Source organism: Numida meleagris, chromosome 1, assembly GCF_002078875.1.
Source record: "Numida meleagris isolate 19003 breed g44 Domestic line chromosome 1, NumMel1.0, whole genome shotgun sequence".
Classification (NCBI taxonomy): Eukaryota; Metazoa; Chordata; class Aves; order Galliformes; family Numididae; genus Numida; species Numida meleagris.
The window spans coordinates 20614020-20640294 of NC_034409.1; the positions used below are offsets into that span (position 1 = coordinate 20614020).

General features: G+C 41.3%; 1 protein-coding gene across 4 annotated transcripts in view; it reads right to left on the reverse strand.

Annotated features, from left to right (window-relative positions):
* PLXNB2 (plexin B2) overlaps positions 1-26275 on the reverse strand; it is a 253074-nt gene that overhangs the window by 110306 nt on the left and 116493 nt on the right. For all 4 annotated transcript variants that reach the window (XM_021384759.1, XM_021384760.1, XM_021384762.1 and 1 more), the window contains one exon: positions 4559-4627. In XM_021384759.1, coding sequence (XP_021240434.1) covers positions 4559-4560 — 2 coding nt within the window. In that variant the 5' untranslated portion in view covers positions 4561-4627. The remainder of the gene's footprint in view (positions 1-4558; positions 4628-26275) is intronic.

Sequence of the window (26275 nt, forward strand, 5' to 3'; positions counted from 1 at the left end):
CTGTAAAAACCTTAATGCCATCACATGCAACTTTTATTTGCACTTTGAGCACTCTCTTGCTCTCTAAACACTCCTCCTCCAAAACAAATTCATTAGACTGACCTTCCCAAACCCTTCTATAACCTCAAGTATTTTGCAGTTCCACTGAGAACCGTGCAACCTCTTGCCTTAAGCCCTGAGCTCAGGGCAGTGCAGGGGCCCGAGGCCAACTTGGCACCTGGCAACACGCAGCATCCAGCTCCAGAATTTCTAGGGGTGCTCGAGTTCAGCTTCCAGATCCACGTGTCAGTACCAAAATACTTGCATTCAGATTCAGAAGTGTGAATATTATGGGACCCTAAGTATAATTTAGGATAACTACAAGAATATACAGAACCTCTGAGAAGTGGACTAGTTATGTTGGTAAATTAAGTAGGCAGCAACTGTGAAAACATGATGTTAGACATTATTTCAACTTCCTGGGCTAGAAATGGCCATAATTTTTACTTACCTGACAGGTGCATTGTGAAAATTAGCTAATATTGACACTTTGATCTTTAAAGTGCTTTGCCAAGTATTAATTAAGCGATGGTCATTTTGCACTTAAAAAAATCTAGTGTTTTGGAGTTGAACTTGTTTCCATCCCTCTCTTAAAATAGAAAAGAATCTACTGTTTGTTTTTCTACATATTCCCTGGGAGATAATTTTGGAGAATCAGAGGCATGAGAAGCTGTCTGCATTTTGTTGGAGGAGTCTGTTTTCCTGTGGGTCTTGTAGCCAGGCCCACAGCCTGAGCTCAAATGCTCCTGAACACAGTGAGAAGGGGAACTCCCCGTAACAAACACCCCCTTTATAGCTCAACTAGTGGTATTTCCTACAAGGCAGGTCACAAGGACACATATGAGAAGTTCATAACACTCTGCAAATATTCAAGCATTGCAATTACTGGTAAAGCATAGCCTCATTTCTCCACAGAGGGAAAGTGCCAACATATGGGCAAAACAGTATTCCAATTTCATCTGTAGTCAGTGACGTGAAGCATGCCCAAAGCTGTGTGATTTTTTTGTTCCACGGGTCACCTGTGTAGGCTGCTGCTAGAGACAGTGAGCAGAGGCTTGCTGCTGGAGCCGTCTCGCTCCCAGCCTCTATGTGCTCAATAATGAGGGCAGGACATCCTTCGTGGGCATCCTTGTTACAAAGATCTAGGAGCAAAGGTGCGACATTTGGCCTTAACTAGCCCACTGAATATAAACCCATATTAGAGGGAAATAAAAGACTGTACTTGATAGTGTATGGGAAAGTAGAAGCATAAATCTCCAAATGTGCTGCACCGCACACCCCAGAGAGATCATTACACAGGGCTTTCCTGCTGCTGATGGTTCCAGCCTGACCTGGTGTCACAGGCTACGAGTGGTGGCAGCACGGGGAGATCCTCCCTCCTTCATCCTCAGTAATTTCTTTACTGTCAGCCAGGCAACATAAAGACAGAGAAAGAAAAAAATACAGGCAACAGGTACTGGAATAGATGTCAGAAGGCAAAAGCACGAAGATAGGTGTAAATCCTGTGTACTTCCCTCAAGCTCTGTTTTGAGACTTGGGTTTTGGGGTGACACCAGCAAAACTTCTGCGAGAGCACACTGCAGTGTGCACGTCTCATTCTCATCTGGTGCCCACCGGGCACAGTGGATACCAAACAATTGTTACCCAGCACTTAAGTAGCTTCCGTCCGATGGATCTAAAAAGGGGTCTACCAGGTGATTCTGGGGGCTCAGCCTGATTGAGGTCATTCAAATTCTGCTACGTAAAAGAACTTAGGAATGTACTAGTAACAGCTAAATTCTACAAGTAGGAAAATACTAGAAATAAAGTTCCTTATGTGAACCCTTTATGACAGTCCCTATGGTGAGAGGCTTTCTGTACTGTTCCCCTGCCTCATTTCATGCACAGTACAGACATTACTTAATGAACTAGCAACTCTTCAATATTTATTTTTCTCCTCATTATCCAGCATGGCTCTATGCCTTATTTACCATGCTATCCAAAGGCTGCCTAGAATTATTTAGTTTTCATAATATAGTTGCCAAGTTCTTATGAACGACAATTAGTTTTACAATCCCCATCTGGATCCTGAAATGAAGGTGGACATTTGGGGGATGGTCATTCTTTTTAAGCAACTATTTTATAAACAAATAAGGCTAAAAGCATCTCCACAGACTCTCCAGAAAGAACCTGCCTGCCAGCAAGCAGAGCTTAGTGTGAGCACATGACATGACGTGGTCCTCACCCTTCAGAAGTGTGTTGGATCCAGGCTATTTTTGGTGCTGGTGCACACGTTTTGCATAGTAACTACCATTGAGAATGGAGAACAGAACTCTTTCAATGTTATGTTAAAGACTTACTCCTGGAATCTCAGATTACAAGACATGCAGCAAGAAGCTAATTTTGGTATCTTATGAGGGCTGGGTGTTCTTCTGCCCCCATCCTGTGCACCCTCCCAAATCTTGCCAGCCATTCTGCTAAATGTACTTCAAATCCAAGTTCAAGATTTCATTTTCAGTAGCCAATTGACATTTGAAATTTATTTGAGTTTAGAAGAATAAAACTCTAATTTTCATGTCTGATAGTTGCAATAGTCAGATCAAGTAGAAGTTCTTCAATTAGGAACTCAGTCTACACTTCTACAAAATTAAATTATCAGAAAAATAAGATCTACTGGAGATCACATCTATTTTTACATCAAGGACAAAGTATCCAACTCTCCGCATGCATGGGTTTATTCCTCTACCGGTTTTGTGGCTAGGCAGTAATCACATCATCTACACTGTCTGTTACTATTGAACTATCTGAAACACAACTTCAGTTCACATATTTTACTTGTTTTCGTATACGGACATATATGAAACAATATTTTCACGGAGCAGTTATGTTTAGAATTCAACTTATACTCAAATGGCTGTCTCCTGCTTAATAAGCATTATAAAAAAACACAAGACAGCCTTACTATCCTGCTTGTTACATAATTGTGAGGGAACTGATGATAATGTTTTCCCAGATTTCCCAGGTGAAACAGTCAAAAACTGAGTTGGTAACTATAATGTGAAAGTAACCCTAGGGAAACTTCTACTTAGGCAAACACACACATGGAATTGATCAAGAAGTGCCATGGGTTGGAACTCTCCAGAGATTCTAAAGCTAAAATTAGTTATTTGTTGTTTGTTTTGATTTGTTCAGTAGCCACTGGGAGGTTTTAAAGACGTAATTTTATACCTAATAAGCATATACGCATTTCAAGCTGAGCCAGATACCAGGGATGCAGAGAGTCAATGCACAGTCTAGTCTGTAAATCCCTAGCTTAGGTACAATATTGTCAAATTGTGGGATCTTTACTTCAGACAACCCAGAATCAGCAGACAACTCCATAAAACAGAGAGCATTTTGCTATGTTCCTGTAGCAGCTCACTGTTTCAGTACTGTTGGTTGGTTATTAACTTTAGAAGACAAGTTTACAAAAACCCAAAGCCTAAAGTTAAAACTGTTCCGGCATGTTAGACATTTAAGACAGGATCATCATCCTGCTTGACATCTAAATCATGAATTCTGTACTTTATCCAGAATTTGGAAAGACTTAGTTGACTGCTTCCAAACTCATCAGGCAAGCTCTGGGAAATGGAAGGTGAGAGCGTGGGAAAAAATGTAATACAAAAAAATACTGGAACAAATCTGTGGCAGCTAAAAGTTTATGACTATCCCTACTCTCCACACCAGAGACACTCAAAGCCTCCTGGGGTATGACTTCCAGAGATAGGTCTTTGCTTAACACACAAATATGTATGTACATATGCTCACACACAGTTCTAGAGCTCAGATTATTATGAAATAGAGTTAGGGAAAGCAATAGCTTTAAGAAAAATAATGAGGTATTCAAGAGCAAAGTAATGATTTCAAAAGGGTCTAGAAAATGAACCAAAGCTCTTATTGTTAGAGAACTATTGACTCCAGGTTTGAAAAAGTGACCTCAAGTGAGCAATGATGCACTTAGCCTGGAACTTGCAGCCGCTCTATTTCATCCCAAATTGAATTGCCAATCCACAGTGCAATCTTCTACTATCAGCTCACATATTTGGGGCAAGTACACAGAAAAATACTGTATAGTGGATGCATTATTCCAAGTTAGACTAAATTCTTCAGGAAATGGAAAATGTGTCTGTGTTATAGCACTTAAGGACCCCTCTGGGGTTGTGTTTGTTTTTTGTTTTTTTTTTTTCTCCTAAGGGCATTTAGTGACAACTTCACATTGACATTTTTCCTTCAAGCAGTTCATAAGCATGCAAATACCTTTGGACATGGCCCAGTTAACAGTGTTTAGGTACACCTTGCCTACAGACCCGTATTTAAAAACATGAAGACCCTTTATACATCATACAGACATGTACAATGTTTAGATTCAGCATTCTCGTAACAGGGAGAGTATTGTGTTAGGTGGTATTTTAGGTAAATCAGTTTGTCAATTACAAAAGCATCAATATCAATGTCTTTGCAAACATAAATAATTGCCACCTACATGCTATGAAATACTTACATTCACTTTTCTACAATCTCTTCTTCACTACAGTCAGGTTATTTTCCAGGACAGCGTTTAATCTTCTTACTAAATAAAAATAAGACAGTGATTAAAACATATTCATATTCATTAAGCAATGCTCAATCATCTTAAATTTATGGACTTTGAAATATTGATTTAAAATCATCTATAGTGTTCCATAAACTTATAATTTGTTTATATATAGTCAATTTTATTACATTTTAAACACAGTTTTAGCACATCATAACTTTCAATCCCGAGGCTAAATGGGGTAATGTTCTGCATTTCAGTAGCTGCTGAGATTATAAATCAGACGGACAGTTGCTCACAAATGTACAACTAATTACTACAGAACTGAGAGCTCAGCTGATATATTACCAGAAAGAATGCCTGGCATTACAGATGGGGTATTGTATGACTTGGCACTCTTGTAGTGAGAGCTTGAACATGCTCTTATCAATGGCAGCACTCAGCACCTCCCACGATCAAACATTTAAGAATGGAAGAGAAACAGTGCTTGTCCCTCTAGGGAAGGATAAAATACCATCTGATACCATTTAACATTAGTGTATATGCTAAAAAGTGATTTTAAAAAGTACTAATCTGGACTGTTCAACTTGAATATGAAGATGACAATTGTTCTCAGAAATTATCCATATCAATCCATGTAGCGAGTGCTGAATGCCCCAACCTGGCTCTTACATGCAGATATTTATCAGTACGTTTTTGTAAAGAATATGATGTCCATTCAAGAAGTTCACAGCAAATGCCAATGCAGGCACTAAAAGATCATCAAATGAAAGTCCGAGCATGAAACTGAGAACATGCAGCAAAATCCACCACCTCATCTCCAAGCCATCTCATCGCAGCGCCTGCTGAAGCGGACTTCGAGACTTGCCTGACACTGGCTCCCTGGGGAGGTAGGAAATAAACCACAGCAGGACTTTTATTTTCCTCTTCACAAGCCCTGAGGCTGCCCAGTACTGAAGCGTGCTTATTTCATTAATATTCGATGGGACTTAATTTCTTGTTTGCATTCCCCATATCTAGTTGCTGTGGTAACACATTCTTTAGGACTCCGTACATTCATCTCCTCCTGACAATACAAATTGCCAAGGTCCCAGTGAAAAGCTGTCTGAGGAACCTGCACACTCACAAGGATACTCAGCAAAACCATGAAATGTAAAGCCATGGTGCGTGCTGTTAGCTTCAATATTTGTGTGTTCCATGAGAAGTGTTTTCCACCCCAGGAGACTGAGTGGCTGCAAGAGGAAGAGAGGGCTGGGGCAGGTATGTAAAATAGAGCAAAGTGGAACAAGGATAGGGGTCGGATAGATGCAGAGAGAAGGTGAAAAGATCTTCCACCAGAAGCACGAGGTGAAGACGGAGAAGTAAACAGCATCAGGGTGAAGAGAAGATTTCAGGTCAGGACTTTTTTTATAAAGAAGGGAAGAGAGAGATATGGGAGAAGAGCAGAGTGAGGTATTTAGACATCAACTGGATGATAGAACATAAATGTAGAGAGGAGGTTTGGACTGGACCTTAGAGACAGCATGGGAGGGGAGGCGTAAGTAAAGTGGCCAACCCATGAGACAGGCAAGAGTCTTGGATTTAGGACTAAGGGAAAGACAGATTGCTTTCCATGCCTTACTAACAAAGGAAAAAACCTGGTGCAAGATATGCACAGAAAGGAAAAGAAAATACAGAAGTAAAAGGAAGAGCAAGGGGTATGAAAGAGCACGACCTTTTCAACAACTGTCGAGAAGGAAGGAGATGGAGGTGAGTCAACAAGGAAACAAGATTTCATCCAGCTGGGAAGTTCTCTTTGAACATCTCTTTGTATCTCTCTCCTTTAGAAGTTTTTTGCAAGCATTACTGAATAGTGATGTAGGCATTTCTTGAACAGTTGGCTCACATCTCAGCTTTGCAGTTGCAACAACTGAAGTGCTTGTTATTTGAAATTCGGCTGAGCTTGGAAAAGGAATCAGACACTGAGCTTTCAACGTTGTGTCCAGCCAGTTATACCCCCCGTAACAAAAGTACACATCCTTCTAAACTTTATTTATTGGGAAAACAGGCCCAACCACAACTGAGGAACTGGAAGAGAGCAATCAGACTGTGTATGCGTCAGTTCTCACACGTGTACACTTAACATTTTAGTCTATGGTTGGTAACTAGCTGTGCCAGAGAATGATGCCACCCAACTGTACTCAATTTTCTACGCTATAACATACAGATCCTTTTTCATAATAGGCCTGGGACACAAGCCAGAAATCTTACTCACTGTCTCCCTACTTATTCAGACTGAGTCATCAGATTTTCCAGGTTGCTCCACTCTTAGCCGGCATGCTGCTTTGGATAGGTTTAGATGGATGTCAGTGGTACCATCTGCCACAAAGCTTCCTGGTTTTGTTTAGTTTGTTCCTTTTAACTTCTGCTTGTAGCACAACAACAGCTCTTTTTCAGTATCTTACACTGAGCACACTGCCACTGCAAGGAATGCATCTTCCATGGCATGAGTTGGCCAGCTGGCCAGTCCAAAGTGAGTGCTTGAACTACAGAAATTAAAATACACATTGCTATCAGAGATACTTAGAGCTGGAAGTTCTTGCTAACTGAAAGTCAAGAAGTACCTAGATGGCATAGTGAGGTTTTCTTTAAAGCTGACAGCAACCAAGAGCACAAACAGAGCAAGTGTGGGGTGAGGAGATGCTCACACAAGCTAACTTCAGTATAACAAGGTTGATCTTCACAGAACAGCAGAGGATGTAATGGATCTCAGGGGGCCATCTTGTCCCTTCTCTCTGCACTGGCTCAGGAGAGGTTTTGCTATGGATCATCTTCTAGAGGAGGAATCAGTCTCTGAACTGCTCTTTGGAGCACCCTCTCCCTCCATAACCCCCAGAAGACGGTAGTGAGATGACTGCCATTAGACCACATTTAGCTCTTATCCTGTTCCATCCCGATATGAAAGCATTTAACTGCTCCTACCTTCTCTCATGACACAATTTCTGACTTTCAAATCAAAAGACTCCGTTATGACAAAGGGACAAAGAACACCACAGACGTGTAATGCAGCTAAGACTATCAGGACATGTAAATAATCCAGCACAGCTGCATACAAACTCCCTATCCTGCAAGCACCATCTTTCTCATCTTGCAGCTGTGCCTCTCTATCTAGGGTAAATGTCATAGGTACTGCCACTTCAAAAACATGGTTAGCTCAGGTTGAACAGTTGTGTTTACGTAGAATCACAGAATCATAGTATCATAGAATTGCTCAGGTTGGAAAGGACCTTAAAGATCATCAAGTCCAACCGCAACCTAACCATACTACTCTAACTCTAACAACCCACCACTAAATCATGTCCCTGAGCACCACATCCAAACGGTTTTTAAACACATTCAGGGATGGTGACTCAAACACCTCCCTGGGGAGCCTGTTCCAGTGCTTAACAACGCTTTCTGTAAAGAAGTTTTTCCTGATATCCAACCTCAACCTCCCCTGGCGCAACTTGAGGCCATTTCCCCTTGTCCTATCACCTGTCACCAGTGAGAAGAGACCAGCCCCGCTCTCACTGCAATCACCTTTCAGGTATTTGAAGAGAGCAATAACCTCTCCCCTCAGCCTCCTCCTCCCCAGACTAAACAGCCCCACACATTTTGAGTGCAGCTCCAGTGCTGCATCTCCTTGAGGGACGGTGAGTTTCTGAACACTGGAAGGAACAAACACAGCACTTGTCTGATAGAACAGCCAGTGCTGTTATAGGTAAAAATGTTCTAAGTGCTATTTTTGCTTGTTTGCTTCTAGAGCTTTGAAAAAAAAAGATAATCCAAATTTCTTTGAGGGAGGTTTTTGTTGGTTTGGTTTTTGTTAGAAAGGGCACACATGGGGTCAGGGACAGAAAGTTGTGCTATCCGGTTCCCAGACACAGGCCTTGCTCCCTTGAGCTTCAGTTATACATAATATATTGAGTAAATGTTTCTCATATAGGCATTTATACACCCACGGGACATTTATTTGGCTGTTTAGCTAACAAGCATGGTGCACTCGATAGTTCTGAGCATACAGGATAACACTTTCAGTGTTTGTGCTTTGAGCTTAATTTTGAAAATGGATCTTCACGTTTCATTTTGTCACAACACTGAGATCATGTCCATATGGAAACAGGATGTAGAATTTACTATTAAAAACTTTAGGCTGTTATTAAATGTCAGCTTACAACCCCAAACATTATAGTGTATTTACATCACTAATTAACTACATACTACTACACTACAATGCTCAGCTAATTCTGCATCTCTCCTTACCTTCAGCTCCCTACTTTACGTTGTTCCTGGCCATTCCCTTCCTGCCCTCTACACCTCTTTGACCTCAGAGACACTGGCTCCACTTCCAGCATAGAATCACCAAAGTTATCACTGACTTCCTTTCTGTCTCCTCCACTTGGCTATCTAAGGTTCAGTATCATCATTTTCTTGAACTGCTCCACATAGCTCTGCCTTCAGTATGCTTACACATAATGCAGTTTAAACTCTTTTGCTTTGGTTTTCAGTCAGTCTCACATCCTTTCGTCCACAAATTTATGTGCTATGAAAAGGCCCTGATCTCCTCTGCAAAAATTCACAGAATATTAACATGATGATGGAAGTGTTTAATATTGCTGGATGTACCTCAAAAGAACCACCACTTTCACTCAGCCCTTTCATTTTTCTCTTCCTGTAGTTTGCAGGGCAAAAAGAAAAAGGAAAAAGAAAAAAGCATACATGCTGGAGTTTTACGTTCTAAAAATTTAAGTTAAAAGTCTCAGATCAAAATCTGAGTTTTACAGATATAATACAAGAACAAAGACCAGCATAACTCAATACTGAAAACCAAGAATTTGTGCTCCTCTAGCCTTTCTGAATATCCTTCACTTCAGTGTAAGGAGACTAAATACCTTATCTCTTTATAGACTTTTTCACAGAGACTTTTTGACTACAGAATTAAATGCACTAGCCACTTTCTCTGTTGTCCCTTCTGACCAGTCTAGAAAGCCTACCTGCTCCTTGAACAGTATTTCACTGCAAAGATCAAATAGCAAGAACATTATCCCGTGAACTGGTTGAGCTCCAGTAACTCACATATTAGGGCCAAGAACTGAAGCAAGTACCAGTGAAGGAGTGGTGAGGTATACGTTTTCCAGCCTCTTCAGATTGTTATTTATCAAAACCTTACAACTGATACTGGGCAAAATTATACCCTGCCTTATCACTCAAAAAGGGCAAGAATCACTCTAACCCGTGTGGAGTCAGCACCTAATGGTGATCCACCAGAACCTGATACTCATCAAGTGGTCTGGTCTCTTGGATAAGGGTTTCATCCAATGCACAGCAACAGAGAAGCAATTCCAGTTTCTCAAAAGCTATTTAAGAAATTCTTAAACCTCAAACCTCAACTTCTTCATCTTCCAACAGCATATTTAGCTTGGTAACATCACAAGAATAAGGATACCACAAATAGTAGGAATAACTTTTAAGCCTAAAAAGCTATTTTAGAAAGATCCTCAGCTGTGAGAAATAAACAAGATGCCTGCTAGTGAGATGTAATGAAAAAAAAAAAAAAAAAGCACATATTTGGGATAGTCTGTGTAACTCCCTCATGCTTTTTTTGGTTGCAAATAACCCTGTTGTCCTAAACTGCTACTACAAAAAGCACACCATACAGTAATGTTAAGTATATGAACTATATGATTTACCTGAAGATAACAGGAGAAGTAGATTTTTAATACAGTAATGGCTTTATTTTATATTTTTTTTCATCATGATAATGAAACGTTGCAAATTCAATGAATTCCAAGTTGTGTTTAGTTTAAGCATACCTACACTGACTCTGGCTAGTCAATGTGACAAGCTCAACATTGTGTGCAAGCCAGAGTATCTACTTGTTAAATAGATCAATATAGATTAGAGATATTCATGCTTTTAGGTTGATTTTTTCTTCTTGATGTTTTTTAAACTCTCCAACTTGTGTTCCGAGGTGTAAAGGTGACAAAAAAATCATAAACAGTAAAGTCTATGTCCTTGACTTTCCAATGCCATTTGGCAAACTGTTGCAAAACGAATACCACGAGAAGCAACTTGACATCCCGGTACAGGATGTTTACACTGTCCGGTGTCAGCGTCTAATCAAACCTGTTAGTTTCTCTACTCTCAATACAGCCAAAGGAAAAAGGCAGGTTCTTCCAGAATGCAGTGAAAAGTGGGCTTCTTTCTCTTACTGTTGGCTAAAGAAGCATCCCAGGTGCTCATGTTAGGAATCTAATTTGTTAAAGTGAATATCCTCTTTATGTAACAAAATAATGACTTGTTAATTTTGTGGCCTCTGGCTTAAAAAACAATAATTAGAAGCTCATGAAAAAATAATCAATGTCGTTTCTCTGATACACTGCACAAACAGAGACAGTAAAGATCCTCTCTTCAGTTGCTTCATAGGGCCTTTTCAGTTCTTAAAATGACCACACAGACTTCCAACAGTCTTCTCCTTATCCTTTTCTTTGAGTGATCTGCTTTCTCCATGTCTATCAGGAGACCAGAATGGACTTATCTGAAAATTCCGGAGACAGATTTTTCATTTAGAACTCGTACCAACCAATACAGTCTGCCTGAGAGCAGGAATCAAACCTCTAACTCTTAAGTAAACACTTGCCACAGGCTTCATATTCTAGCTGAAGGTTAATTACCACACAGTTTACAAAATGTGCACTAATCTGAAGACCAAAGGTGAAATCCTATGGTCACTGAAGCAGGTGAAAGTTCCTGTAAGGCCAGAATTCCTGTCCAGATTACCTCATGCATGTGTGTGTGCACATGTGGCCTTTAATTTAAAGTTCACATCGTTTCACATAGAAAAAGGCTACAGATGCAACCCACATACTCTTATGCTAAAGACAGGAACTACTGGCACTTCTGCTGTCACCCAGTGGATTTAGCTGTAACCTTGCTCAGTTGAAACACATTTCTTTGTATCTGCCCTTGAAGAGGACACTATGCTCCAGGTCCCAGACAGTTGAGCCATTACTGTCCAAGGGGCACAGCGTAAATAAGTTCAAACCCTCCTTGTGCTTACAGTTACTTTTGTGGCTGGCTTTGGATGTCACTGCTTTCAATACACAATTGCTGACAGCCCACGGGGCCAAGGCTCAAAGCCCTGAGCGGGGTTCCAGCACAGGGCCTGTGTATGCGGCCTTCCCTCTCAGATTGAAGCTCTCCTATCAACACAAGGTGCTCCTCGGGTCACTAATGTCACCTAGAGCAGACAGCAACTACGTCCCAGCAGAGCAAAGTTTACTGTTAGTTTTCCAGGAATTCAACAACATAATGCGGGCATGGCCACATGCTCGAAATTACCCACAGCTTACAAGTTTAGTTTCCCCTTCACTCTTCTGTTCCCTCAAAGCCCTAAAATGATACTGCTGTTCTCCTCTGTTCTCAATTCTCTGATAATCCTATTTTTTTCCTCTTTGGACAGGGAAAAGAAGAGGCAGAGAGAAGTGTACTGAAAAATGAAGCAGATTGGCATCTATTTTAGTGCCGATTGTAAAGAACATTAAAAACGCAGAGCAGTTAATGGACTAGCTTGCATTCACCTAAGCTGTTGAAGTACTGAAATAGCTTGATCATTTCAAAATACCAGTATTTCACTGACAAGAATTATCAGGAATTTCATGGTATTCAAGCTGTGTGCAGACTTACAGGTAGCTCTCCTCCTGCCATAAAATATTCTACAGCTGCTGCTCTGGCTTAAAACAGCCCTGGCAACAATTTTCCCCCAGCCTCCCCTTCACAAAACACAGCTGTTAACTGCAAACTGCAGAACACAAAAAATCACCCAAATTGTCCAATGATCATTACTGTTCAATCAAGGTAAATTGTGAGACATTCACGGACACTGCATCAGAACCTCCCACCTCAGAAAAGAAAATCAGTGTCTGTGGTATTACATCCACCCTTCGTCTTCATGGGGTAGAAGGCATTCCACAGGCAGTTTTGTTTCTCAGAGCACTGATTTTGTATCGATCTGCTCTGGCCTGGATTTGAAATAGGATACTACATGAAATTGGATCCTGGGAGCCTCAAACAAGCCCAGACTTGCAGAGGAGGTTAAACAAAAGGAAAAAGAAGATTTTTTAAACACACAGTGGGAGTAAAACTAATTTTAAAATGCCCTCCATTTCTCTTGAATGGAAGTAATATATTACCTCTATAAAGTCTTTTATGTAAAGCTCTTGAAATTCTTTATTACTTATACAATGCCATTGGTGCACACCTCGCTTTAGAAATACGCATTTTTATAGTCAACCAAAGGGATCCAAACCACTAAGGTAATTAAGACTGTTTTAAAATTGGCTTCACTAGCAGACTTCTACCTTTCTCTGTGCAACTGACAAGTTCTGCCCCAGTCCTGTAGTCCCTTAATCACATAGTCAGTGGAAAGATGTGCAAAATAATTTGAAGGTGTACTCCCTAAATTATGAAACACAGCCTGCCTTATTGGAAAATAAACAGGCATGACACTGGGAATGCAAAGAGGGAGAGGAAAAAATGTTAAGTGAAAAAGGTAGGTAAAAAGAAGAAAAAAAATCATTAAATGGGGAACGTGACATGGATGAGAGAGAATAAGTGACATAAAGAAAAAGCAGCAAAGGATGGCGTGGAAATAAATAGGAAAGGCCTAAAAGGACGGAGAGTACGTGCTGAACACTGAAGGGCTTTGGCTGGCACAGTGAGCCAGGCAGGTCTTTGCCAAAGCCCCAACAAAAGGGCTGATTGAATTTTTAGGTGTCTTCTTGACTTGATTTCTCTTGGGATAGCATGCTGCACTGCACATTTTATATCTTTTGTTTGCTTGCAAAAGCACAAGAAAAGAAATTGTCACAAAACCTGCTTTGAAACTTAATGAAAATTTCATTTTTTCCCATTAAGAAAGAAGAGAGAAATGTGAGGAATGTGTAAAACACAGAACCTTCTCATTAATACAACACTAGCCTCTTACCAGCCAGATCGGCAAGCATGAGAGCAATCCAGGTTTAAATACGAGGGATGTCTCATTTGTCCATCAAAATGAAGGAACAAAGCAACACTGCCTAATTATCAGCGTTACAAGAACACTGCCCTCCTTCAAATCAAGCACAAGGGCTCTTCTGCACCTTCAGAGCCTCTCAGGGAATCAGCCAGCTACTTCTGAGCCCCCCTGCTTCCTCCGCGAGCTCTCTTCCTGATCTGGAGGCCTTCAGAGCTGGGAACCAGACCCCCTGCCTTGATTCCCATCATCTGCACCTATTTGAGTCAGCAAGCCAGGCCAGCTGTCCTCCTGCATCCGCAAGAAGCACATATGCTCCGTTACTGTTCTGATCTTAAAGAAAATAAACATGAAAATAAGGAGTTCAGTAGAGCTTTGCCTGCTGGGCTACAGCTTGCTCCCTGCTCTGCGAGCTTAACCTACCTGGCTTTGAGGAAGCCTTCCCAGCTTGTCTTCCAAGGTGCTGTACCAGGGCAGATGCCAGGCCCCCCTTGGGACATCCAGCCTGCAGAGCTGCAGCTTGCTCCTCTGCAAAAAGCTCAAAGGGATTTCCGGACTGCAGGAAGAGGGTAAGCGTGTTGCTTCTACTTCACTATGAAAGATACTTTTTTTTTTTTTTCCTAAAAGAAACCATTCCAAACTGAGATATGAGCTGAGCTCAGACTGATACTGCCATATCTTGTGGAGCAAGTCACAGCAGGCTCTATAAGCACAGACTGCAAACACTGATTTCACTCTGTCCCTGCTCCCCCCACCACCACCCTGCAGGACCTTAACTTGCCCAACACCCCTGAGCACAACCAATGACTCCGAAGAACAAACGGGCTTGCAGAATGCCAACGCAGGTCAGCTGCCAGGACGCAGGAATGGCAAAGCAAGCAGGCAGCTGATGTGACGGCTCAACTCACCAATTGCAGTCATTTCCAGGCTAATAATCTGCTCCTTTTCTACAGAACTTCTTTATTCCAGGTTTGTAAGAAAGCATACGAACTACAGGAAAAAGTGTTGCTTGTTGAGTCCAAGCACATTTTTCAACAAACTGAGGAAACCATGTTTGGTTCCACACGAAGGGAAAGACAGTGTTTTTAAAGGAAGTTCCCACACTTCCTGTTCAAACAAATCATTCCTTGCTGTTTTTGCAATTACAGCCCTACCGTAAAGAGAAGGGGAAAAAAAAAAAGATCAGACATGTTATATTGTTTCCTTTTAAAGACACTTATCTATGAAAAAGCAGCTTCCAGATTGGAAAGAGTTAAGCATGTGGGATAAACTGTCAAATTTTCAGTAACTCATTTACTCTTCCTGTAGGCCTGGAGGAAATCCACAGCGGCCACAAATATTCCTTGCTCCTTTCAATACAACTCTTTGTGAAATGAATTTTAATGGCCAACCAAAGGGATCCAAACCACAGATGTAATTAAAGCTGTTGAAACTGGCTCCGCAAAGTGCTGAGAACTTCCCTGAAACCCCTTGTGGGGCCGTCTGGAAGCTCGCATCAGGCAGCTCCCTCCTTGCCACTGCCACCGTTGTTACTACGACACACCAGGAGCTCCCCTCCTTTTTGGTGTGCGCTCCTCTCCACATGTAGACACACTGGAGGAGGAAGCTTTCTCAGCAGCATCCATGGTTTGCCATGCCACCCCACAGAACAGGATCTGGGGGTTCTGGCTGACATCAAGTTGAACATGAGCCAGCAGGGTGCCCTGGCAGCCCAAAGAGCCAACTGTACACAAGGGGAGTGGAGGGGCAGTGTTGATCACTGCTCTCTGGTGACAGCGACAGGGCCCTAGCGAAAGGCACGGATCTAGGTCAGGGGAGAGTCAGGCTGGATATCAGGAAAAGGTTCTTCAGCAGGGGGTGGCTGAACCCTGGAATAGGTTCCTGGGGCAGTGGTCACAGCCCCAAGGCTGCTGGAGCTCAAGGAGCATCTGGACAATGCTCCCAAGCAGAGGGTCTGAATTTTGGGAAGTCCTGTGTAGAGCTAGCAGTTGGGCTCCTTGGGCCAGCAGGAAGAGGCTGAAGGTTGGCTCCACCTCTGCTGCCAGTGACCTGTTCAAAGCCAGTGCTTGGACATCTTTGGAGGTCAACGCTGTTCTGGTATTTAGAAGTACTTGCTCTCACACTGTGTCCATCTCAGGTCCCACTCCCCTGGTTACAGAGAAAGTCACGGTATCACCTCTCAGCCACCATACGCCTGACAGCCCTGCTGTGCTTGTTCGTAATGCTGCAATGTTAAAAACCTTCTCATCCACTGTAGAACTATTTGACTAACACTACTTCACACACAGTGATTAAAGTTTTCAGCGCTAGTTGAAGCATAGGAAGGAGAGAGATTTCTGACAATTCATGATAAATCAGCTTCCTACTTGAAGCGACAAACCTTAATTTCTTCTGTTGTGACTCAAACCAGTAGTCTGCTTGAAAGGTCAATAGCCTCCTGGTACTGAAGTCTTTTTTACAACCATATCCAACATATTCCCCCAACTCCTATCCAAAGGGTGGAGGATAGAAAACAAGGCCACTGTGCCTCGCTGAAAATAACTCTTGAGATAAAAGATTTGATTGCTTTGGCACTAGCATCTCTCTCCTTCCTGAATCACAGTGAGTTGTGAAAGGCTTAGGGAACTCCCTGCCTCTACTTCATGGTTTTTTTTTCATGTTTAATTTTAGATTAGAATACAGTTGGATTTAGACTTAATTAACCTGTCATCCAAAGAAAATCCTCCACCTTTCATTTATAAATTTCACTTGATACCAGCTACAGAAAAATGACTCCATGTTTTTGAAGGTAAATAATTCCTAGATTTTGTTTTCAAGAACCAGCTGCCCAGAACTAGGATAAAGAACTTCCCAAAACAACTACATTTAACCTATGAATTAAAACCACTATGAATATTAAGATTCAAATCAATTAGTTTATGCAAACCCTAAACTGTGTTACAGTGAAAGAAATTCATTGGCTAGTGAATAATTAATGCAGCTTGTCATTTGTTTCACCTCATGTGCCAAGTAGCACGAAAGAAAAGTCATTAATACAAGTGGATTGTAGAGCTCAATTAGATCCTTATACATTTATAATCACTAAGTGGAAAGTTTGCCAGGGGAAAAGAAATCCTACAAAATTTGGTCTAGAACAAATTTAAATCCACAATTTTGTCAATTTGGACAAAACAGCAACAGAGGAAAGGAAAAAAAAAAAAAGCAGAGCTGCCTCTTACACTTGTTTGCCAGAGGTAAGGGGCAAGACGTGTTGTCAGATACAAGAAGTCAGGTCCTTCTCAGAAACCACTGTCTTCAGACCCACGAGCGACATGTGTGAAAGCGGCTGGCCCTACCAGCCTTCCATTCCTGGAAGCAAAACATCACTGCTTGGCCAAGTGCCTCTATGTGCTTACTACGGAGGCGTGCACTTTTACAAACACACACACGCTTCTTCCTCTCTGACATTAAGAGCATTTTTTAAGCCTAACATTCCACAGGTCCCTTGGCAAAGTACGTTTATTCTCTAAAACAGTGGGCTTTGGTAAACAACACACAGATTTCCTGGGGATTACCAGGACTACTCACCTCTTATTAAATGGCACTGCAGTGAAATAAGATGATGTCAACATCATCTTAGGAAAAATGTAAATCATTAACTGCTGTAAAATTAAAAACTGCTTCAATTTACTGCATTTCTTAACTAGTTACTTGGGTTGGAATGAGTAAGAATCACTTGGGTAAAACACAAGCAAGACATGTCATGTCACCAGTCTGATACTGCTCTGCTTTCATTCTACTTAAACATTTCTCTTCAGCTAAATCTTTGCATCATTTCAAAGGAAAAGAGGGATTTGTATTTTTTTTTTTCCATTGTCAAAAGGGCTCAGAGATTTAAAAAGTAGCAGTATCAGGAGAATATTCACCACCTTTTAACCTGGAATTACAGTACAAAAGTTAAGAAATGAGGTAGGTGTTTTATCAAAGAGTTTCTCGCATGCTGTTACCAATTCCTTTGCTTGAGGCAACGGGGTAGCTATTTTTACACTGTGAAAACCCTGACTTCACACCACATTTCCGCTCCAAATGGGAGGCTGACCTGCTTCCCCTCAACACACAAGACACCTTCTCCTTCCTTCGTCTCTTTCTCTGCCCTTTCCCTCCGTGCTTTTCCCCACAGCCTTCTCTATGTCCTAGCTGGCTAAAACAGGATGTGGAGCCAGTAATGTTAGACTTGAACTTTCTCCTTCCTGACACCAGTGGACTCAGAAAGCCAGACAAAACAAGCTGTCCCATTTCTAGACATTGTCTGTGCACTGGTTGTAGGACTGAAACCTTTTCCGGTCAGAGATGATAAATGATGTGACTTCATGATAAATGATGCAAACGAGGTTTAGCCAACTGTGTTGTACAGAGCCTTTCTTTCCTGAGTCTGCCTTGTACACACATAACATGTAGCCATGAAACTCATCTTTGCTTCTGAGGGCAACTGTAGGTCTGCATATCACAGCGATATGCCCAGCAGCCCATTCCAGAGTGATGCAGTTTTGGACATCTCCTCACTCCTGTCTCACCCGTGACTTGACTTTAAAATACTTATTACCTTGAAAATGTAAATATTCTACCCCGGGTCCCAGAAGACTACCAGTTGCCTAATATTGTTTTATGGCTAACAGCCCTGCCTCTCAGCTAATACCAAAGCAGTTATGTGCCTTACAGTAGCAGTTTGTTTACTGCTGCCTACCTGGGCTATCTGCTCCACACCACGGGGCACAGAGCGGACACTCCTGGAGAATCAGAGCTCCAGCTGACACTCAGCGTGAGCTAAAGCCATCTAGAGGTGGTCGTGGGCCAGCTGCTCTTGGTGGCCCTGCTTGAGCAGGGGTGCCCTGCAGAATCAGATGACCTCCAGAGGTCCCTTCCAACCTCAACCATTTTGTGATTCTTAAAAAAGAGGTAAATCCTGAGAGGCAGATGGTTTTACTCCCTGTTTCTTCACAATTGTATCACATCTTAAAGAAAGGGAGTAATGTCATTTCACAGGAATTCACTTCACAGAGTGGGAAATACTTTCTAGGGTATGGTAAGTGTAGGATTTTCCATGCTGGAAATAACCTGCCTTCCTTGCTTGCTGGGTCAAAACAATCTTTTTCACTTTCCATTTCTCTATCTCCCACCAACATGCATTGCCACCAGCCCATTAGCACACATTTTAAATATCTTTTATACAGAATATCAGATTGACTTTTGGGCAAAAATTACATTTGGTTTCACAGTGTCCAATCCTGGGCATAGTGTTATTACCATGGACAGCGTGACCGCACAGATAAGCTTCATATGCTCATAAAGATTTTCTCTGCTTTTACATGGATAAAGTATTTATTGTCAACATGGTGATGTAAATATTCACAAAACAAAGCAGACTGTTAAAAAGCAGCACTAGCTCACTTGCCTTTAAGGAAAAAAATATTTATTTGACTGAAAGATGCACCCTGCTCCACTGCATTCAGGCAATGGTAGCTGCACAGGTTCCCGTAGGAAGCGTGAACTGGAAGTGAAGCCAGGAAGGCAATGCAATGGTCCTCTTAACACGAAACCTATTTATTTTATAGTTTATGCTGAAAAAGCACTACATGTGTTATGTTTTGGAACATGCCTGCATAGCCTAAGATCATGTCCTGGCCAATTTTGATTGCTGGGTGTAGGCAGAAACCAAAGTAACTAGAAACAAGTATTTTTGCCTCTAATTATGGAGCATTATAATGCAATGAGATCTTTGGTGAATCTGACTTTTTATCCCTCTCTGTAAAGAAGGGCAGTTTTGTTCAGTTGTTCCTTTCTGCAGAAGTACAAGCTGCCCAAAATCCAGCCTTACTACATAACACAGCATCCCACTGCAAAGCTGTCTAACCGGCCACATATCTGCTCCTTTCACCTTTGAACTAAGGGAACAATTGGAAGCATTAATCCCCATTGTACAGAAGGCAACAGCCATTTAAGCAGGTCGGGTACCTAATGGGCTGTCAGGCTCAGGCAGTCTATCCTCTCGTCTTCCCAGCTCCAAAAGTGCCTAGGACCTGACTGACAGCCTCGGCAGCTGTGTACTTTGTTTTACTGCCAAAGCACTATGAAAGCCTGCGCTTGTGGTGACTGAACTGCAAATCCAAGTTGGGACGGCATATTCTGATCTCAATGAAGGAGAGAAGAAGAAAAAAAGCAGCCGTGAAAAGGTACACAACAAGGCCAGAGAAATATAGTTTGGGTGATATTTGTTCCCGTATCACCGACACAGTTGGATCTAATAGAATATATGTATGCTGCCACATGTCTGCATCATACTTCTTGATACACCCCACCATGACTACATTTGCTTTAGGATACGTCATAGCAAGGATAACTGTACGTACCATGGCACTGATAGAGTGCAAGGCATGGTATCGTGCACATTTTCCAGCCCTTTTTCTGTGCCAGAGGGCTAGGGTTTCAAAAAGTCCAGCCTGGAAAGCAGACACATTCCTGCAGCTCCCAGAAATTTCCAAGAGGCATGAGATGGGAGGGAGACCTTTCCCTGCTCATTTAGCCATGACCTGCTGTGCAGAGTTTCTTTTGAACAGTCTCGTAAAACTGAAACATTTTTTTCCAAACAGATCACAGGTCACGTAGGCTTCCCAAGGGATATATTGGTTACAGATGTTTTCATGTAATAAAATATTCCACTCAACTGCAGTATTTCTAACCGATAATGCTAAAACTAAACTATCCTTGTCTAATGACTATGTCCCCATACTCCTTACCGTGGTCAGTGCTGGCTCATTTCTTATCATTTAGCCAATGTAACGTTTAATTTTTTTAAAACAGCAAGTCACAAAGACAGGTTTGCAACCACAGCATGATATTTGAACTCTTCAAATACATATGAGAAGTTCTTTTTTTGCTTGTCTATAGAGTAACTTATACCTGTCTCAAAATTATCATATTGATTTGCATTTTAATGTTGCTTAATTTTTAAACACGAGCAATTTTATTAACTTTCTAAGATTCATTCTTTAACTTGAGTTACTAAAAAACAATGTTTACTTGATTATCTGAATGGCACAGAGCTAATAACAAAACATTCTGTGTGATTTCTTCCTTGTGGAGTTGCTAGGAAGATTTGTTGTGAGGATATTTCTACAATGATCAAGTAGCTCACAATAAAAGTGAAATAAAAAAAAAAAAGGAAGAGGGTGAGAAGGAGATGAACATTTGTTTGTAGCATACGCCTATAAAATCAGCTATGGACTTCCCAAAAATGAAGTCTCCTCCATGAAAATAAGTCTCCCTCAAACCAGGGCTGCTTTTGCACTGTACTATGTCTCTGTGAAAATTAACAACTTAGAATTTTTATTTAAAAAACTAGAGCAGTGTACTCCAAACATCCATTCTGCTTTGCTCTCCATATTGCACCACCAGGATCTCACTGCTCAGATTGCAATTACCACCATTAAGAACAGTAGAACAAAGTGACTCCTGGTACAACATTACCTCTTCTGTGTTGATGCTTCACAGATAAATTCAACCTGTTTTAATTAAGTTCCAAAAGGACTGGAAATGTAATAGAAACAGAGCACTCTCTGAGGAGAGAGATCTAAGCTTCTGGAGCACAACTGGCCTTGCATCAAAAGTAGAATCTGTCCATTTTTCAGAAAATGCAGAAGTTAGAAAAACCTGAAAGCAGGATGTTTCAGCTAGATCAAACAGTCATTCTTCTCAAAACTCTGCAATGTCATGATCCAGCTATTCACTACTTTAATGCTAATTTCCAATGTTTCACATCAGTAAAACACTTTATTTCTCTCAGAAGTAACTGTAATCACCAACCTTGATATGCAAGTTTTGCAGCTATCAGATGTAAACATACACTTGTGGCTGGTAAAGAGATGTCACTTTGCATTCCTGCTCCAATCAGAAGCATGCTTTAAAGACTCACTACAGAAAACAAATGGGAAATTACCTGCAAAACCCCACACCCCAATTGAAAAGACAATTCAGTCTGCAGCTAATGACTCTAAAAAATGTTTTTCAGAACAGTGGAGATGCCTCCTGAACATAACAAGGGTGAATGTGACTTCAGTGGCTGGACAGCATTTGGAAGAGCTTGACTTTGCATGGCTCTGAGCATGCAACAGGAAGGCTTATATAGGGGACATCCTTCCCAAATTCCTGCTAGTCTGCATATCACTGTACTTCTCATAGTCACATTGGATTAGCTGTGTGGTTAACCTGAGGCTGATACAGCAGTTAAAACTGTCAGTGCGTATGGGAGGCAGTGCTGCCTCTCTGACGGCCCCAGCACTTGGGAGTGAAGTCCTCCAGCAACAGAGCAGCTCTTGCAGCTGAGGATGATGACATCCAGGACAGGAATGGAGCGCTGCATTGTGGCTCGTCACTCTCTGAAAAAATTGCAATCCAGTTCTCCAAAGCATATGATCACATTCAAAAAACAGAAGCACGATCTGCTTACATCTCTCTCTTTTTTTTTTTTTTTTTTAACTGTTTTAGCATTTTCAGGACAGCATGACTAAGCAGCAAGAGCAGTGTTTGCTGAACACCAGTGACTTGAAAACACAACTAATCTTTCAAACTCAAATACTCCTTTCCTCTTCTTTTAAATGGCCTCCAGCTTGGTAAGCACCAGCAACAGGCAGATATAACTCCTTTAAGACCTAGCTTCCTGCAGTTCGACCACCTGTGCCCACCAGCAAACCTGAACTTCCAGCACTGCCCCAGGAGCTGTGTTCCTGCTGGATGTGGCCATCCACCTCCGGCTGCCACAGAGCCTGCAGCTGTTCTCCCTTTCTGCATTAGACCTCGTTATTTTTGCTGGCTGACATAAAAAAAACACTCTGCTGACATTACTCCCTGGGCAGCAAATCCGTATTTATTTTAGTGTGCCCATCATGTGAGTAGCAGCAAAAAGCACAAAGGCAACAACCTTGAAGCCCATCTGCAGATGGGGACAAAGCAAAGCAAAACTCTTGAGATATATTCTGCAACTCTTGACACAGACGCAAACTAACGGTCCTGCAGGGTGGAAAAATATTATCCTGAATCCACTTAGGGTATGTTTTGTGACATACCTTTATCTTGCCCCGGTTGCTTAAGGACAGCGCCCAGAAAGCACAGCTAACGAAGATGTGTAAGAGCACATGTTGCTCATCTGTCTCCCTTCCCCAGTGCCTTTATCTGCACAGGCAGTATCATATCCAGAGCTGCACACTGGCTTCCCTCAATGTTTTACTTTTTAAATAAATGTCTAATTAACTCATCCTTTATTTTAAACAATCCTATGCAGCAAAATGCTCCAATTAAAGATGGAATGTCTACTAATTTAAGCCCAAAGGTTCTGCTAAGGCGTTTCATGAATTCTAAAAATAGAAATGCATTGATAATTTTTTACTCACTTAATTAGGCTTTTTTTGGCTTGAATTTAAATATCCCTCTGCAGTATCTTCAACTGCATTGCAGTAGTAGGAATGAAATGCAAAGCACAAGAAACACAAGGTAGAAGATGACTTGTGTTTTTAGTTTGTCCAAAGATGAGTGTAAAGTGGAGGCATGTGTCCCCAAAAACAGAAGTGCTGCAGTTAAATAGGAGAGACTTCAGAAAGATGTGGCTCCCAGGACCAAATGAAACTTCTGGTTGATTTGTGTATAGAGACATCTTGGTCCTTGTCTAATCCATAGCCTTAAGTGACATGGAAAAAAATAGCATTCTGGCAGTCAAGGTGAGGGTGATATAACTAATGGTACAGTAGGCAGACTGAGGGCAAATCAGTTCTGAATGAACTGAAAAATATGCTATATGGGGCTCTTTGAACAACATTACTTAGAAGAGTCACAGAATACAAGGTCATGCTTCTTCACGTACAGGTTAAACTTGTAAGATGGTGAACTAATCTGGAAAGCAGCGACTTGAAGAATGACTTCAGGGCCATGGGGAGCTGCAACTAAAACTCCAGCAGTGATGCAGTGCCTGAGACAATTAATGAGATCTTTCAATACATGAGCTATGGAAGACACAAAGTGAAAAACGTAGTACTTCAGAGGAACATTACCAGGAACAGAGGAAGTCAAGGTTAACCAGGGCAACAGGGTAGCAAGAAAAACATCTTTAAATGGTAGTCACGAAGCTGCTGCCTGCTTTGCCTATGCCCAAGCTGAGCTTCCTCCTCTGACTTCTGGCAGAAGCAGCAATGGGAGGGGATGCAGGAACCAGCTCCTCCCGGCCCTGACCACACTCGCTCTTCCTTCCCTCTTCCTCTGCTGGGGTAGCAAACCCTGATCTTCTGCGTGAATTTATCTTACCCCCACCCCTGCAGTGGCAAAAATTCAGCTTCTCTTATATGACTGAGAAACCTGGGGCTGCTTTCGTCACTTCATTCAGCAATACTGAAATGATTACAAGCATCCACACCCAAGTCTGGCATCCACACTTCACAAAAGATATTGACAAATTGGAAAGGGTTTAGGAAAGAGCTGCAAGAAGGATTCAGTCGGGAAAATATGCTCTAAAGCAAGACTCAGAAGTAATTCAGCCTATTCAGTCTTACAAAGAGAAAGTTCAGCGTGGCTTGATCACAGCCCATAAATACTTATGTTAACAAGAGACATTTAATAAAAGACACAACAAAATACAATCTGAAAATGAAACTTTGAGACCAAATTCAGGCTAAAAATGAGTGGGAACTGTTAGAAGTGAATGCAATTAAGTCACTAGAACCTCTTATATTTGCATGCAGTAAATTTGCCATCACCTAGAGTATTTAAAAAGTGAGACTGGATGGCTTTTTAAAATGATACTATTTAGCTCGAGCAGAACTTACAGGCTGAGTGAAGTACTGAATTTGTATAAGTGTATAATATTATAGCTGTACTACCTAGATGATCATAACATTATAAAACCTATAAGTATATATTTAGTTCTTGAGTGGGCTTCCACAAATCAATTTTTCCTGTATCTCCTTTCAATGAATACAGCAGCTTTGCTGAACCCGATCTGAACTCCTAACTTGAGCCTTATGATGTAAACGTAATACATAGCCAGTTTCCTTCTCTTCAGACACCATGGAGAAGAAATCCAAATACATAAAGATGTGTGAACACAGAAAATTTCAAGATGGGAAGATGTCCATAAATTTTCAAATAGCTTCTGTAATCTAGGAGCCTGGAAGCACTGGGTTGCTTTCCATGTGTATTTCTAAGCAAGTTCGGATCACTCTAGTAAGTGGGATCAGACAGAGAGCAGGGGCTCACTAACTAGAGCTCATTTTCCCTGGCTCCCCCAGTTATGCTAAGCAAGACAGTACAGGAGGTACCTTGGTATTTAAGTACTCACTGGCCACTGAACATGTAAGTATTTTCATTGGGAGTGCAATACAGAAGAACAGGACAAAGCAGGACAGCCTGGATATAGCCAAGTGCACACTAGCTAAGTCTCGTAACTTCGTAAAAATACCACATGCTTTAGTTTAATTAAGGTATTAACATCTCAGACATGTTATGAGATAGCAGCATTTCTTAGCAGTCTGTGAACTTAAGAAATCATGTCTTCATGTGGACAGGAGACAAACATGAAAAAAAATAAGGCATTATCTCACAGAAGAGCAGAACTAGGGGGGAAATTGTTTGCAAATCCATAGTCCTTTCTTCTCTCTATCATAAGAGGCATTTACCATTTTTATGATCTCAGGAAGGAAAAATATTAATCAGAAACAGCAGCAACAATTTCTTTTTCTTCTCAAATCTGTGTGGCATTAAGCATAATTATATAAATAACTGGAATGGCAGAAACAGACGATTGCTGGCTTTGTATGGGTATTGGAAAAGATTATACTGTTTTTATCACGTCTCTCAAATAATGGGTATCTTCCAAGACTACTGTCAAGGAGGCTGCTTGCTGCTTTAATGCTGATATGAATATAATCTTGAAAAATACTGAGAGAGGGTCTTTCCACATACTTTCCATCAGGAAAGATTACTTAAATAAACCATTTAACCTGCTGTTGACCTAAAACCTAGTTACATAAATGTTTTAAAAATTACTTATCCATCTTGAGTAGATAAAAGTAATCCAGCGAAGTCAAGGATAACATAGGAAGTCCCTTAATGATGGCTGTATTTTCTACAGCCTCTCTCAGCGTATGATTTTTCTGCTGGCAAAGCAGATGAATGGACTGCAAAAATACAGGAGTGTGATAGCTCTTCCTCTTTGTGAAAAGCTGGAAAGAGACAGATGCACTCAAAAAAACCTGAAAATTTGCAAGGTGCATGTATTGGGGAACCTTAACTATTTTTCCCCCAGTTTTTCCATTATTTGTAATAAGCAATGCTTCATTTTCTCTTTGAAACCAATAGTAAAAATTACCGAGGCCATATAAAACGTGAATATTGAGAATATGCTCACCAACACCTGAGCTAGCATCATCCCAAAGTTAAAAAATAATAATTAAAAACGACTGTCTGAAAGACAGCGTTTCCAGATTGCTGAACAAATGCTCAAAACCTACTGAGACAAATTACAGCCAATTCAGCATGGGCACGCTGGAGATACAGGCATCCAGCTGCAGAGCAGGCAGAAGTCAGTGGGTTTATCAAGCCTAATGAAGGCTATCTCAGAAAGACAGACAGCAGCT